Source organism: Argentina silus (genome assembly GCF_951799395.1).
Source record: "Argentina silus genome assembly, chromosome: X".
Lineage (NCBI taxonomy): Eukaryota > Metazoa > Chordata > Actinopteri > Argentiniformes > Argentinidae > Argentina > Argentina silus.
The window spans coordinates 38,329,069-38,347,250 of NC_139653.1; the positions used below are offsets into that span (position 1 = coordinate 38,329,069).

The 18,182-nt window shown below is 40.4% G+C and overlaps 1 protein-coding gene across 1 annotated transcript; it reads left to right on the top strand.

Annotated features, from left to right (window-relative positions):
* Positions 1-5,601: 5,601 nt before the first annotated feature.
* scn3b (sodium channel, voltage-gated, type III, beta) lies at positions 5,602-14,131 on the top strand (the record flags this gene model as incomplete). The annotated part of the gene is made up of 6 exons (XM_083694713.1): positions 5,602-5,626; positions 7,150-7,233; positions 8,420-8,583; positions 8,734-8,959; positions 11,371-11,509; positions 14,068-14,131. The coding sequence occupies 6 exons, from the start codon at positions 5,602-5,604 to the stop codon at positions 14,129-14,131; spliced, it is 702 nt and encodes a 233-aa protein (XP_083550839.1).
* Positions 14,132-18,182: the final 4,051 nt, after the last annotated feature.

The window sequence follows — 18,182 nt, forward strand, 5'->3', positions numbered from 1 at the left end:
CTACTGAGGTGTTTTGTTTTGGTGGTGTGATAGTGTATGTCTCCTCACATATGTACAGTTTAGTGTATAGTGTGTGTAATAGCCTGTAGTTATTTTTATCTGATTAATTTAAACTTTTTTTCTATTTAGAATATATTTGTATAAGACTTCTGTCTTATTCCATATTATCATTATAAAACACTGATAAATTACCCCTTCTTAAAGTTTCATTGCATTTTATCTCATCAAGAGTTTATTTGCTGATATTCTATATTCAGTGAGTGTTCCGCATATCATCAACACCTTATAAACAAGGTTCAGGAATGCCTGGCAAAAAAACGATATTCATCTAAAACCCTACAAAAAGCACCTTCGGGTGACTTAGTATCTGATGGAGAATCAATAATAAATATAATTATACTCTAAGCAAAAATATATTTTTTTGCTTAAAATCTGTGCAAGCTCTATGATTAGAACGTTTCAGGAACTATGTGAGACAACACAGCACAATTGAAAAAAATATATGGCGCAAGGAATCCAAGAGAGGGTGGTATACCGAGAGAGGTGGGATGGGCTGAGAGCAGCTGAGGGGTGGAATTAAATAAAATCTGTTAACATGAAAGATATTTTAGCATGTACACCAGAAATAATACCAAAGACACCACAAAGGACTGAAATTATCATGTGAAAAAAAATTATAATATGTACAAAAATGAATAAAAAGTACCTAAGTACCTGTAGATAAAATGTATATGTAAAAACTATAAAAAAAAAAACAAATACAACAAATAAAGTACTTAGATCCTCCGATGAGTGGGGGATGGTGGCTGGGCTAATAATAAACACAAAAAAACAGTGTTATGATGCTGGAAATTAGGTCAGCAGTGAGTTGATCAGTGGTATCAATTGGTCACAGACAGAGAACAGAATGCAATGGAATGGAATTTGGTAGCAGTTAAGTTTATTAGTATCTCCATTAGCTGTTGCTACCGTGGCAGCTAAGGGAGATGACACAATCTGCTGCCCAGTAGAAATAGTTTCCAGGTCAGGGGTTGTGCCTTTGAGGCTCCAGCCAGCTCTAAATTCTCATGTTCTAATCAACACATCACAGCTCCATTATCAGGACACAGTGGGGTCTGGCGCCAGCTGCCATGTCCTCTACCCATCCTCTCAGTGGGAGTGATTTTTGAATATTTGATTGTGGAGTATTCTCTTCTTCCATACATGGTGAGCTTCCTCATTACATGAGCAGAGCCAAAGGCATTTGCACTGCTTCAACCTCTGGACCTGGTCCAGGGTGACTCATCTACACAGTATGGCCTCTGTACGGTGGTCTGTCCATGGGGCAGGGCAGGGCAGGGCTACTGGCACAGAGGGCTGATAATAGAAAGTGAGTTTTCCTACAGAGGGATAGACTGTCAACACACACACACACACACACACACACACACACACACACACACACACACACACACCAATGGGGGTATAGACTGAGCAGATAGAGAAGGTCAGCTGGACCAGTTGCTATCAGTGTTACAGCTCCACACACGCACACACACACGCACGCACGCACACACACACACACACACACACACACACATAAACACACACACAAGTGCATGCACGCACGCACACACACACACACACACATAAACACACACACAAGTGCCATGTCCCGGATTAGAGGCGGTTGATGCCCTGCAGAAGATTTCAGTAGCTTGCCAGGCTGACAGCCTCTATCACCTAGATTAACAGCGTGTGAGTGAATCCTATCTCTCCACTATCGCACTACTTCTCATTCCTCCACTGGTACTTGATCTACGGGACTGTTCCATTGCACCAAGAAATCACAGTCAAGCACACCTATTTGAAACAAGTCAAATTGTACGTATACGCATGCCTTTATTACTTCTCCAGTTGCGCATCAGGTCTATTTATAGAAAATGTGTTTGTGTGTGTGTGTGTGTGTGTGTGTCTGTGTTGTTGGCATTATGTGGTCTTTTGGCAGCTGCTAGTTCACAACTATTCATGTCAGCATTCATCTTTCCATAACACACAGACAGCTGCAGTACCTAGTCTCTGCAAACATAAATGTTTTATCGATTTGCCCCTTTGCTGTCTGGAGATAATTTGATTTCAGTTATTGTTATCTTTCCTTTATTCCTTATTCTTTTTTAAAGCAAAGGGCTTGACAAGGAGGATTTTATGAGCATCCTACCTCCAACCTCACTCGTGAGTGGGTAGTGCTCAAACAGTGAAATCTATTTTTTTCCTACTTTTACTATGCTCAATATTGTTGCCAACCCCATTATAATAATGAGTATGCAACATGCAAAGTAACACTATGTTGTTGTGCTGTTGCTGATCTGAACTACAACTGGGGATAAACATGCACATCAGATTAATTCAGTCCAGATTTTCATCAATAAAAGGGTTTCTAGAGAGCCACTGACTAGATCTCTCTTTAAATCTCCAATATGCCACACTAGTGTCTATGTGGTATAATCATGTTGTAATCTTGAAATCCCTCCAAATCCCTGGAAATCTGTCCTATTCCTCCTGAGAACCCCCCCCCCCCCCCCCCCACACACACACACACACACACAGAGAGACAGAGTTAGAGAGAGAGCATGAGAGAGAGAGAGACCACAAGTCCACAAGTTGCCCCATTGCACATTCATTCTGATTCTTCTGCTGTGCCAAATCTATCAGCTGCACAGCTACCTTCCAATATGGTGTCGTTACCCTGCCATAAGTAGGCTACTAGCAAGTGTAGGGTTCAATAGAGAGAGCATCACTAACTAAGCCGACCGAGTTCTTTACAGTTTTGCCCGATTGCTTGAGCACATTTCTTGAAACAGTATTAAACTTTTCAAAACAGTTAACATGTTTGCCTAGACAGTTGACACATTTGCCAAAACACCACATTTCTTTTGCAAAATGCACTATAACTCTCAAAACTTAGAATGCTCACAAAAGCAAACCAGTATATCAAAACAGTATTCTTTGTCATCTAATGTTCAATCCACCATTAATTTAATAATGATACACTAATTAGTAACTATTACCATCAATATGCATTGCAGGTTGGACAATTTTCACTTGAAAGCAAAGGTGAAAAACAATAAGAATTTCACTCAGCAGAAAAGTGTACTATATAGTTCATTGTAGTACTGTGCCTGTTACATAAACTATGACTGCTTACTATAAATATAAATCAAATTCATCTAAAATATTCAAACAGGTAGTTACAACAACAAAAATGTCATTACTGTAGAACACAAAAAGTGCCAAAAGAAACATTTACAGTCATCTATTCTCTCCTGTTTGCCAGGCCACATAACATGACACATGACAGGCTAGAGTTATGTCAGCACATCAAACAAAAAAGGGAAAAGAAAGATAAAGGCATGGGAAAGAAATGAGGTATGTGCAATGTGTGGAGTGTTCTTTTTCTTTTTGTTTGATATTGCATCATCTGATCTCCATTCTTCACAGTATGTTGCTATATTAAATGTGTGGTTAATATGTATACTGTACAGTTTGTATTGTTCTCAACAGTGAGCATGATAAACAGACGGGTACAGTAGCTCAACAGACAGGGAGAGATGGAGAGAGAGAGAGAGATAGAGAGAAAGAGAACTGGCCTCCTGTTATCTGTCTCAGTTTGGGACAGATGATCAGCCGTCCTTCTGCATCGCTGTTTCCATGGTTTCATTATCTTCAGGATGTAGCGACCTGCCATATTTGATCATTGTCTGAGACTCAGCCCCCTGGCAACGACATAACACGTCTTCACAGTCTCACGGCCTAGGATGGCCACTTTCTCATCAGATATACAGTAACATGAAACTGTTGATTAAAATGGATCCTGTAACCATGGCACCTGTAGAGTACTACTAGAGCACCTATGTGCACATTTGCATTGACACGTTTTGTAAACAAGCATCATTTTCTATATCAGTTTCCCTGAATTTGTCTTCTACATTCGTTTTTTTATTAACTCTTGGAAATAATCATGTTGGTTAATCAATTGTTCAGATATAAACAGAGAGAAATCAATCCCAGTCTTGTTTCTGTAAAATGAGTATTATATAGTAGTATTAAAAGTGTAATCCACGATGGAATGCTTAAATCCTTGGACCCATCCTTTGGACTAAGCCTCTCTACATCGGCCACAAGATTAAAGACACGCAGAGTTCCCTCATTGTTATGTTACACTGACCATGAAGACAATTCACACAGGTTAATCTTCAACAAGACAATCTGTTTTACTGAGTAGAACAAAGCATTCACATGACAATGCACACAACTGCATGGTTATTGTACAAAAACAACAAACAACAACAAAGTGGTCTTCCTGACACTGTTTTTGGTAAACAGCTAATGGGTGAGGCTGGAGAAATGTAACCACTCTCAAATTCATAAAATTAGAGTTTTAACCATGTTTTGAAGCTATACAGTGTTTGTTTACAATTACATTGTTTACAAACAATGAAGTAGAACAAGCCATAGGGTGGGTTCTGATTAAGGTAAGACAGTTCATGAGGTAAGTTATATGCTTCAAGAAGCAATGGCTTTATACAATTACTTTAAAAATCAAAGATTTATCAAAATTGACCAATCTCAGATTACACCTTTAAGGGCCATATAGTCAAGAGGCTCATGGTACCACTGTGGGAATCCCAAAAAAATAAAATAATAATCTGCAGAAAATGTGAAACTTGCCTCACATAATTTACTTCAGATACAGGGTTGAAAGTGTAGAGTATGTCTAAAATGTGTGGAACAAAAAAAACTCCACTGCAGGCAGAAAACAAATCACTGCCTCACAACTTCAATTAACTTCTTAGCCTTCAAAAGACCAGTTTACGAAGACAGTTATTATTCCTATTTGTGGTGACTCATGTAGAAGAATGAGTATAATGGATATAATTGTGATGCTTGTTAAATTCTCCAGCTTTCTCAGATATGGAGACAGATGTGTGGGTGTGATTGGAGTATTTTGGCTCTGCTCAGAACAGGTAATGAGGGAGAGTGGTGAGGCAGATGGGGTGATAGGAGTGTGCTGTATTCAGAACAGGTGATATCAGGGGGAACAGAAGGTGTAACAGGACTATGAATGCTGATTTTAGAACAGCAGAGCATGTAATATCTTTGAGAGCAGAATGTAATAAGAGCATCCAACAGCTTAGTATTTCTGGCACAAATGTAGATAGAGTTTTTGGTTTTTTAAGGTTGTGGTCATTGCCTACTAAGCACCATTAGATGACAGGCATGAGGGCATGAGGGCACTGGACTGTTAGTAGTGTATATGTTGCCACTTGATTTGCACACCACATAAATTAAAGAGAACATGTATTTTTGAGTGCAAGCAGGTGTCCAGCTTAATCCCCTGTAGCTACATACCTCAGGTCAGATTACAGACTGAATCAGGAGGCAGAATACAGACTGATCTCTGAGCTTCCTCACCAAGGCTCTGAACAAGTGCCTGAGGGAGAGAAGATGCTAATGGTAATGTGAGGCTCATTGGTCTGTACCAAATGAGTGGCTATGAGTAAGAGCTCTCCTCACAGCTGCTAAACAATGTTATATAACAGCATACACTCTGTCCTTCTCAACATGAAATACACAGTGCCCAGCGCAAGTAATGGGACAGTAAAGAATTTGTTCTTCTTTTGGCTCTATACTCCGACAGTTTGGATTTGAAATCAAACACCCCCCCCTCCCCTTTTTCAGAGCGATTGACTTGACAGGTGTTTCTGGTCAGGCGTGTTCTGTCACATCATTTGTGCAGGCAAAAGAGAGCTATCAATGTCTAGTATTGATTCTTGTCTTTGTGTTTGCCTTCGGAGTTAGGGTGTCTGTCAATTTGTGTCTGTCAACATGAGGACCAAAGTGGTGTCAACGAAAGTCATTATTAGGCTGTAAAATCCGAAGAAAAAAAACTGAAACATAACCAAAACCTTAGGCTTGCGAACATCAACGGTTTGGAATATCATTAAAAAGACACACGTGAGCTCAGCAATCGCAAACAGGCTAGTAGTTAGACTAGTCTCACTAAATTAGGCATGGACAAAGTGATTTCTTTGTTTGTTCATTAAACATTTTTGTAGCCTACATTTGGATGGATTAATTGAATGACATGAGGAAAATGGGAAGACATTGTGTAAGTGCTTGACTCGAATTTTATGTCGTATGCATAAGACCAATTCGAGAGCACAAACAAAAGGCTACCAGTTTTTGCATGTATGTTCAAAATACGTCTACTCTAAAAGCTTTCATGATTAGTCATATGAAAGTGAATAGCTTGTTATGGCTGTGCCCTGTTACAGTAATAGGGAGTGACTCTCACGCATGCGCATCAAAGAAAACATTCTGCCAACGCTAAGTGGCTACTTATTGTTGAAACAAAAGCACGAGACAGCAACGGAGAAACATAATTTCCCGTTTGTTCCTCCTTTTTTATTTTTTTTGAAGAATCCGACAAAAGGAATAGTCTTTGTTCACCCTACAACCAATATTCGTCTTAGAGATTAAACTTTTTTTTTCTCGCGCTTTAATGCCATATTGTACGATTGGGATAGGCTATGCGTTCCTTCCAAATAGCAAGTGTCCTCGCACTGTAGCAAGTGTCCTCGCCGCTGATTGGAATCTACAGGTAGTTCACGGGTTTTATTGATGCTGAAGCTGCGACGGAGATCGAGTGAATGACTGTGAGTGTGTGTGAGTGAGGTAGGCTACTCTGTTTCTAACCTTTGAAACATATCGGATGGAATAAGGTGGAAGATTACAGAAGTTCAAATATGATGAGACTAATGATCCATGGCAATAGGCCAGGCAATACCATTTTTAATTTGAAATTGTTTGTGAATACTCACCTCCAAAATGTCAATCAATATGGTGTCTCTCAAACAGAGAGATTTATCACGGCTTACTTATTTGGAATATGGAATCTGAACTACGTTATCGATGGCCGAACTCTTTCAAGCGGAAATAGAAGCGCTATCCATGGTGCTGAAGAGATAGTGCTCTTCAAAAAACTAGGGTGATCATAATGTGGTTGGAATAAAGAAATGGTCGGATTCTTCGCATTAGGCCGACCAATAATACAATAATACTACTAATACAAAATCTGTTTTGTTTTTGTTCTTCTGTCATTGTGAACAGGGAGATACCCAAGACATCTATCTGCGAAAACGCCCAATATGATAACTCGAACCAGGGTTCTAGTGTTAATATTGGTTTTAGTAGGTAAGTTTTGTAGATGTTTTTCTTTATGGCTTGAAAATGACACGTGATTCTTTTTTTTTACGTGGCGCTTATTGACATCAGCCTACTTGGCACAGACATAGAGTAGGCAGAATTTGTTTGGCGTTTCAATTGAGAATTGTATGTTATTTTCACTCTTTAAATATGGATAGACATGAAGAAGAAAATTGAGTTGACTTTTGTAATTATTCCAACATTTTACACAAATTGAAACAAACAAACAAACAAAGAGAAATAGGCTAAATGATTTAACCATCCATTAGAGTAAATGCTGTATGGACAGTTCAAATTGGCTAATTGTCAACTGTTGGAACCTCATATAAGGCCTGCACAAACAATCAGTTAAGGGGTATGAAATAAATGGTGCAATTCTGTGGTAGTTTTCGAGTGTTTCTGTGAGTGATTCCCCTGTGTGCTTTTGTGTCACTTTCTCTCTTTCTCTCTCTGTTTCCATCTGGCTGTCTGAGGTCTCAGTATGAGTGCAGATGTGATCAATGTTGACAGTGTCAGCCTGGGGCTACATAGGTTATATAAGAGAACATTGCATTTCATCAGTAACACAAAGAGTGCATACCAACCACAGCTCACTGACACATGTTCAGATCCTTCCATTCTCCCCTCTATACCTCCGTCTCACCGTCTCTCTATCGCTCTATCCCTTTATCCTCCATCCCTCCACCCATCCATCCTGCCATCATTCCCTGGCTGCTAAGCTCAGTTCCTATTCAGTGGTGTGGATGATCTCACACTCACAGTATGACGTGTCCCCAGTGCCCGCTATGCTGTGAACTGTGAGTGTAAATTGTGTTTAGGCCCCTGGTGTGGTTTCGTTTACACTGAATGAGTTTGGAGTGGTGTCTGGACCGACATGGCCACAATCAGAGACAGCATGGTGCTGCTGAACTCATTATGAGGCTAGTTGAATGAGGTCATGAGGTTGTCTAATACAGAACACAGCAGTGTTGTCAAAGGGTATTCGGGGGAGGGGTGATAAAAGGGGATGATCATGATAATAGACAACACACAAATACACATCGCGCTTGAGAGACACTTGCCAATGGATTAGGTGTGCATGGTAAATGTCACAGTGTGGTGTTGGTGTTATGATGTTCTGTGCTGTGGTGGTGATGATGGTTCATCTACAGTGTATGCATGTTTCTGCCTCCAGTCCAGGTGAGCTGGCCGGTGTGTGTCGAGGTTCCCTCAGAGACAGAGGCTGTACTGGGCAGCCCCATGAAGCTGACATGTATCTCCTGTATGAAAAGAGAGGAGGTCAGCGCCGAGACACGGGTGGACTGGTACTACATCCCTTCTGATGAGGAACCCATCCCTGTAGGTGTCCGTTGTCTAATTGATATCACCACTACAGCGCAACATTCATTTTACATCATGAGCAATTCGATAAAACATAAACTAGGTACAGTAGCTGACATGGATTTATGTTGATGCTCATAGTGTGCATTAACCCCCCCCCCCCACTAGATCTTTCTGTATAAGGGGAAGCCACAGAAGCTGGAGGGGCCATGGAGAGATCGTCTGTTGTGGCTGGGCAGTAACGACCTGCAGGACCTGTCTATCAGGATCATCAACGTGACACTCAATGACACTGGAACCTACAAGTGTGTGGTGTTCCGTCAGTTTTCCTTCGACTCCTACTTCCCCTCCATCACTGAGAGCAAGGTAATCAACCTGGTGGTCAGAGCAAAAGGTAAGAACAACACTCCCTCCTCCCCTGTCCTGTCCTGCCTTGCTCCTCACATGTACAGACTTCTCAGTCCCTAACCTGTGTCCCTAGCCCCTAGACACATCTGAAAATACTAGACTAGTATAAGCAATAGGGCAAATTTCTGTGTACCCTATCAAAGGGCAAGGTGGAGTATTGGCCATATTGCCTACGCACATCTAATTGTGTGTACTGTGGTTAAGCAGTAGGGGCTAGGAGTTTGGAATTCGACAGTAATGTGTCTACTTTTCGTGCTGTTCTATCCTAACTCTCCTTGGATGCTGTGTTCTGAGGTAAATGTAATATTCTTTTCAGCCTTACCGATCTTAGCAGTATGATAGGCCTGTGGGAATACTGTTACCAATAGTTCCAGTCTCTCAGTAGTAGTTAATTTTTTTCATATTGATTCAATTGGCCAAATAATTGTGTGTTTTTGTTATTACTAAAGCTGAGTGTTAAGTGGAAAGCACTAATTATTATTTCTAACCAACTACTTTACTGTCTATTTAGGGGTAATGTACAGAGCCTGGTTTGTATTCTACATACTAGATGCCTGTCTTTCTGAATGTATTACTTCACTTTAATCGAATATACTATTCATTATGTATATTTGTAAATTAACTCATATTTCACTCAATAACATCTTTATCTGCCTTTCTAACATTGACTGTTGGAGGCACATAGAGATAGATTTGGTTGTATCCATGTGGTTGGTTCATATCTGAATAGATCTGAATCACGTAATAATCTTTTGAACCAAATTATAGCCTGCCCTTGTTCTCGACATCTCACCATGCCATTGTGGTGTCAAATTACAAAAAGCTGTGGTTCAACGTAGTATGGAGCCTCTCGATTGCAACGTAGAAGGGGATTATGTTATAATGATGGCTTTAATTATGCCTTTGTCCATCCCAATAGAAGGCATCATGTTACTGATTGTGTTAGCTAGGTAATGATATTTTTAGCCATTTGGAGCTCTCACACTGACACGGCTACGAATCAGGCTTAATGGAGTTTGACACTGATTCATGGACACAGTGGTTCTCACCAGATCCAACCCTCCTAACCGCAGAGGGGAAGAATGCTTTATTTGAATATGATGATAACTTGAAAACTGATCACAAGAGCAACAATTATCGTTTATCTTGAGAATCTCAAACCATGTCTTATAATGATGTTGGACTCCTTTCTTCTTAATTTGACCTCTCGTTTGTATCAAATCTCTAACTGACATACACATACAGTGACCCATACACACTGACCCATACACATAGAGTGTATGGGTGACACTGAGAACCACTGCTATCATACAGTACATGTTTATGTTTTTACTGATTGATTTTTCTATGTATTGTAGCAATGAGGCAACCTGTGTCGACCTACCATGGTTTGCACTGTTAGATTTGAAATGAGAAGCTGCAAGTCTGAGGCAGTCACAGAGTGGGGTGACAATAGATCAACTAAAGGCATAGTTGTGGTTAGAGATTTAGGGCAGAATCCTAATGTTTGAGGCAGGGTATGACTAATATGTGGGTGTGTCCAATAGATTTCCAAGACAAGCGAATCCTAACCACATATTTATGCACCTTTTGTCCTGCGCATCTACTCAAACAAAAAGGTGGAATAAGTGGTGCGCCCCCCTGTGATATATTTAGATATGCATTGCGTAGCCCTACACAAACTACCTTGATTTTACATGGTTGAAGGCAAAACATGTGGTAGAGAATGGTCAGTGCATGCAAGAGAACCCACACAAACATCATGAGAGGATTTTTTGATGGATATTGTAAAAGGCTAAGTTTGGAACTATCCTGCCAAATTTGATTATTCTGGCAACAATTGGTTCTTACCATCTTTACAACTGGATGTAACCATTATTTGATGATATATGTATACTTTAAATGCAACAAAAAACCCTCTATTGTGTACACCAAGCATGCTCTCCAACTGAATGAGATACATTTTGCCTGGTTTACTGTGCAACAATGCCTGGATATGGGCCTGTTTTAACTGTGAGATCACACAACTGAATAGCATCCATCTACACCATCACTGAATGACTGAAAGGGCATCTGTTATAGTTGGTATGCAAGCGATGGAAATCCACGAGCCCACAGTCCTATAATAAATACTCTCATTGTTTCCTCACATGCTCGTTATCTCCAATTAAGTACAGGGAATACCACTGTGAGATGCAGGTACTTTATAAACAAATCCTCCTTTTATCTATTGTATGTCTGTGCTATGATGTTGCATGTAGTCGGATGCAGTGTTTTTGACTATGGTGTGTGTGTGTGTGTGTGTGTGTGTGTGTGTGTGTGTGTGCGTGTGCGTGTGCGTGTGCGTGTGCGTGTGCGTGTGTGTGTGTGTGTGTGTGCATGCATCTGTGTTGACAGCCATTACAGACACCACTGCAATCTACTCTGAGATCATGATGTATGTTCTCCTGGTCTTCCTGACTTTATGGCTACTTGTAGAGATGATCTACTGCTACAGAAAGATCTCCAAGTCTGATGAACAACAACAGGACAACGCGTGAGTATTTCACCAACAATTTGAGATGAAGGGTCACTTTAAAGGCTCAACGAAGCATTCATATTCCCTATGTAAGGCCACCTTTAGTCCCACAAAGCCAGACATTTTCATTTAATGATGCTATTTAGATGTTTTTACGCGTTTACCCGTTTTGTGATGGAGGTATAATAGCTCCCTGAGAGAGAGTGTAGAGCTGCTGTGGTAAGTAGTCTGTCTTTTTGCTGAGGTCCCTGGATAGTTATATGTGCTGCTGACTCCCCCGCTGTTTTCAAACAAGCAAATATGATCCCTGTGGATTTGCAAGCATCTGTACAATATGACTGACATTATGTTCTGTGGTCCACAGCCTAAATGGTCTTGTGCTGTCAGCCCCCTACTGCTCATAATAGTGCTGAGTAGGTTAGAGTAGTCCGTAGAGGGTGGAGGATTTGAACAGGCAGTTTTAAGCCTGGAGTAGTAGGATATATAATAAGATATTGTGTACAATAAGATATACAGTGGGAATATGATTACTTGTATTATTCTCAACTTGGCATTATTATGATTATTTTTTGTATTAATTAATTTATTCCTCATACATGTAAACATACAGTAGATGATGAAGGTGAATACACAGCCTATAATGCATAGAGAATAGTGTCAGAAGTGGTTGTTGCTCTCTAATGCTTGTAGAGTACGGTACCAGTGCTCATAGTCTAGCCCTGATACAGCACCGTGCAATTCAAATGAGTACTGGCATTTTTCATTCCACTTCACGGTGCTGATCATTAAACCCAGTACCCATTAGGCCATGGAAACTTGATTAATTGTCAAACAGATTTTATTTTCAGAAAAGTAAGGTGAGCGAAAAAAAAAAAGAAAAAAGTATCAAAATTGTATTGAGTGCACGAATATACAGCATAGATGGATAAACATGAAACGTATGTGAAATATTATGCTACATTTCTGTGTAATTATTAAATACATTAACATTAACAAATTTGGGGTCTCTAGGCGAGATCTTAGCTTAAGTCTTTGGTGTTTTGGCTATGGAAACCGGAGACAGTTGTAATTACCTAATTATTCTATTTATAAGTCATATTTATCAAAATCCAGGGGTAAGCCTATACAGTATACATTGTTTGAACTTACTGGGAAAATTATGGACTGTGGACTGTGCAGCTCTTTAAACATTGGCCATGTTTGACCTGAAACCTATAAAGCATAATCAATTGTAGCCTGATGATGAAGTAACTTGCACTTCTGTTTTTCCTAAAATACAACACTGCCCCTTTAAGACCTTGTTTGATTGCTTTGGGCCAGCCTGATCAGAAAACGATGCATTAACTATATTAATAATAACATATCATCTTTTTTTGGGGTTCTGAAAAAAATGAAGCGGGGCATCCATTAAACAATTTATTAAGTTTGTATGGCCTTACCATAAACTGAGAAACTGACAGAATTCCTGGTGGGATCGTTTAAGAAAGGAGTGAAAGGTCGGATGGGTGAACAGATGAGGAGGTTAGAGCTACACAAGGTGGATCGAGGTTGTTCACAAATCCTTTGCAAATCCTCTGCTCTGAAGGTTAATGTTTACAGTAATTATCTGACGTTGGGGAATGCTACATTAAGTCTTCACCATCAGTGGTATGTTGTTTGGAAATGCTACATTAAGTCTTAACCGTTAATGGTGTAATACAGGGCTTACCTCCGTCAGTTCAGGCACTGACAGGGTTTATGGATCATGACCACATGACTGATGGTGCTAAGCTGTATGACATTAGAAGCTACATAAGATGCTTACTGGTGGTGGTAGCTAGTCTGCGGTTGCTCCACAGCCAAGTCCTAATGTGCCCTTCTAGGCTTTACAAGATACAAGCACCTTTTATTGCCACACAACTAAGGTTGGTGGGATTTGTTTCCAGTTCTGAAGCACAGAGTTTAAAATATATTTTCCAGGGAGACATTTGGCATCCTCTCTGGCATGTGGTGTTGTGTTAGTGATCCTAAACCCCCTCCATCATTCCATCATTGTATTGTTGGCAGGAGCCAGGAGGGAGCCTTGTTGTCGTGGAACAGTAGGATCACCCTCTAAGGGACCATTTGTTTTGCAGCAAGCAGTCAAATAAAAATTGAAAAAACACTTTTATACAAATACAATGATGCCCCTACGTCATAAAAAATGTTAGGCCTACCAGACGGCTCTGTGACTCTGGTGTGTATTAGTGATCCTAAGTAGCCTAAATAAGGCATTGTTGACTGTAATCAGTTTGTAATGATTTCTGATCATTTTCATTCAACACTGTCTGCCTACTGGAAAACTTGGAAACACACCTGGGTTCAAATAGTATTTGAAATCATGTATGATCTATATGTAGGCTGCATGTTTTTAGTCAGCTATATAAAATAAGGCTTGATAAATAAATTCTACTTGATATTGATGTTGTTACCTTGTTTGGAATACACCCCCCCCCCCATTGACTATTCAAGTGAACTATGAAAGGCATATATTGTGGTGGTCTGAGGTTCCTAGGGTCTTAGTGTTGCCTGTCTTTTCTCTACCCATCCCTCTACAGGACAGACTACCTAGCCATTCCCTCAGAGCATAAAGACACCCTGGGGCCTCCAGTTACCGAATAAAAGTGGTTGTCTCTCACGCAAACACGGTATTTTGAATGTCCCCCTCCATCTAATCTCAGTCAGAGAAATAACCCCCTTCAACTCATTGTGTGTAACTAGCTGTATCTAACTGAGTCTCTTTCTCATCCACCTCATTTTACCCCTAACCCCTCAATCCTGCCATCATTAACACCCCCCTGGTCTGCCATATCTATACGTTCTCCACATATACTGTACCACCATGTCTCTGCCACCTGTGACACTACTAACACCGTTGAATTGTGATAACAGATAAAGAATAGAGATATCGGGAACAACCACTCTGTGCTGTAATATAGTATTGTTCACCTCTGTTGACACCATTGACTGTCGGAGAGGTCTGAATGTCCTACTGTACCTACAGAGGCCTTAGTAGTCGCCATGAGAGGCTTGGATTGGGAGTAACCAATGACTGCAAATGAATGGACACTTTGAAGTCTGGCGTCATCTGATTAATTTAAATAATACTAGCTTGTGTCGCTAATCTGCCAATGAAATGCGTACTTCCTCAGTATTCGCTTCTCGTCTAGAACAACGCAAGAACGTGTGAGCAAAAGGCGACCCCTGCTCAGGCCTCTGCCGATAGAGCATGCGCACTGGATTACCAATACAAGAAGCACACAGGAATGCGCCTCAGCCCTCAGCCAGCAAGCAACAGGGCAATATAGATTGCAGTAACCTTAATGGGTAGCTTACATCGTAATCATTGATCATATTTATTTTGTTCTGTGTTACGGAGGGGGCGCATTTCCCAGTGCAGTCACTAGGTGTCTCCCTCCGGCCGCCCACTGTGCCGCCTCACTCACTCACTCACTCACTCAATCATGGACTTATCACCTGCACCTGTGTTTAATTGTCACTGATGCTTTATGTACCCTCACTTCCCTTCACTCCCCGCTTGTCTTCACAGTGTGTTCACTGTTTGTTGGTCGCTTGAGATACGTAAGCCATTGAATATATATATGAGTACTGTTTTTGGAGACTGTGTTCTGCCCCTTTTGTTTTCGAGTTAAGTCCGTGTTTGTATCCTATTTTGCCTACTCTGTTTTTTTTATCGCTGCCTACTCGTCTGCCTCCTGTACATGCACCACACCTGGGTCCACACCTGGGTCACACCTGGGTCCGCTCATTATACCAAAACGTTACAGTTCTGACGTTTAACCATTTATGCCCTATTAGGATCAATGGCTTTAAAATAAGGAAAGTGTAATTTATTCCGATTCTGTGCAAATCCTTTTTTGTATCATTTATGAGAAGCTCCTAATCTGCCTACAGTATGTGTTTAAAATAAACCAAGCGATTAGTTTCAATATGGCCATGATATTTCATGTTATTTCACCATCAGCTAATTTGTTGTCAATCCCATCTAGCCGACTAAATCTCTTTTATTCTCGATGTAGCCTAATCAGAAAAGTATAGGAGTTAGGTAATGTGTGAAACTCTCAAGTACTGCATTCGAACTGTAACTGTTTTATCCAAAGCATATCGATCTCATACCGATCGATGACGGTAAAGTATATACTTATAGAAAGTATTACCTTCATCCACAATGTGTACAGTGATTATCCCCTTGATATCATCATCCGAAGTAAATTAGCATCCCACAGAAAACATGGTCCAAATACCACCGAATTTTAAATAGTCAAATAAGCCTTCTTAATATCTTCCATCACTAGTAGCCACGATTGACAAGTTTCTCGCTCATGGCAACGTCCCTCAGATCTATCACGATTGACAGGTTGCTCGCTCATGGCAACGTCCCTCAGATCTATCAAGCCTTGATTAGCATTTAACTGGAATTGTGTCAACAGGTATGGATTTATTTGACGTACTGCATAACTAAATGTCTATTTCAACCAAATGAATGTAGAAAAAATATAAATTAACCTGTTGTAGAATGTAAGCTTACACAAACCTGGAGACTGGCAAATTCACGAGACATTAGATGTGTAGGTTAGAGAGGACTTCGGTGTACTCAACGATGTGTAGGCTAATATACAGTGTACTCAACGATGTGTAGGCTAATGTACAGTGTACTCAACGATGTGTAGGCTAATGTACAGTGAATATGTCTATGCCTACAATTTGAGATGCAAGAAGACAAATACCCACGTTACCAGTATGCTAATGCGATCAGAGCTCATCAACGTCAACTAATGACACACTGAATTACCTGGGCATTATAAGTAGCCAGGCCATAGATCAATAGGCTATGTTGCTTTGTTTGTCCCATCTTTCATGAAAACAAATTTGGGCCCTCTCCACCATTAGTACAATTATAAGCACAACAAGACGGCATTTTGACACACAGTTGATCAGTTTTAACTATTGAAAGAAATTGACGCACAAATTCTCAAAGCTTTACACACACATTTTTTTGCTTTACACACACACTTATAACAAATTGTGTAGCAATTACAGTAAATGAATAATAATGATACACATGATATGTAGTTATAAATATTTCAGCACTATTATATTAGTCAGAGGCGGTTAATTATTACAACTTCGTGCAGCCTGTCATCATTTATTAATTTGAACTCTTTAGTAGGCCAAGGGAACAATACCGACCCCACCATTAGAATTGCTTTGGGAATTCTCTGAAACAAATTATACCACGAGTGGCCACTAGGTTTTGCGGCATGAACGCCAGATGATTGATCCCCTGGGAATAACAAATAGTAGTTTGGAAGAGCAGGTTCCCTGGCAGGTTCCCTCCAGGTTCCCTGGAGCAGGGTTAGGGGTCAATCAGCTGTGGTTGGAACCTTAGATACGTTCCGGTTGCCAGCACATACACTCACTGAACACTTTATTAGGAACACCTGTGCACCTTCTCATGGTGGAGTTGGTGTAATGGTGTGGGGAATGTTTTCTTGGCACACTTTGGGTGAATACCAATCAATCATCGTTTGAATGCCACAGCCTATTTGAGTATTGTTGCTGACCATGTGCATCCCTTCATGGCCACAATTTACCCATCTTCTAATGGCTACTTCCAGCATGATAATGCACCATGTCACAAAGCAAAAGTCGTCTCAAACTGGTTTCTTCAACATGACAATGAGCTCAGTGTTCTTCAGTGGCCTTCCCAGTCACCGGATCTGAATCCAATAGAACACCTTTGGGATGTGGTAGAACAGGAGATTCATAGCTTGAAAGTGCACCTGAAAAATCTGCAGGAATTGTGTGATCATGTCATCATGGACCAGATTCTCAAAGGAATGTTTCCAATATCTTGTGGAATCAATGCCACGAAGATTTGAGGCTGTTTTTGAGGAGGCCCTACCCAGTATTAGTATAGTGTTCCTAATAAAGTGTTCAGTGAGTGTATATCATCAGATCAGCACTGTGATTCAAACTTGGCAACCCTTAGGCTACTTACCCACTTCAAAACATGAGGCTACCTGTCCTCCCTAATAATAATATAACCCACGAAATGGACTTGCATAGCGCCAGACATTAGCTGTTGTGTTTTCTTCTTCTGTTTCAGGTACTGACCAATCCTGTAAGCATTTACTGTCACATGGCAGACATGCTATGCTCTAGGACAGAACACGTAGTGAAGTTGTCAGACCATCTAGGAAGTCTGTCAAGTCGATCCCCCCCGGCCTGGGCGCTATCGTGTGCTGAGCTGTGCCGTGCCAGCCAAAATGTCAACTGGTTAATTATCATTCTCCCTCCTTATTTGTCTATGTACCTGCCTGTTCTAGACAGATGTCATCTGATGGTTAACATGAGTTGTTAAATGTCACCCACAGAGAAATACAACCCTGTTTGAACTATGTAACAAGAAAACCAAGTGAAATAATTGGTCTTTGGACCAAGAAAACAAGTGAAATAATGCTGAAAAGCCCAGTTTATTCTTACTCTTTTGATAGAATATGATGAGATTATGGGTCAAAGTTTTGTTTGTATCTGACCCGTGTTTCATCTTTCTCTTTTTACATATAATGGATTGCATCGCTTTTAGGATTTGTCAAAGATGTAAATGTTTCATTCTAGTCTAAGGTTTCACATAACTATTTTATGGCGT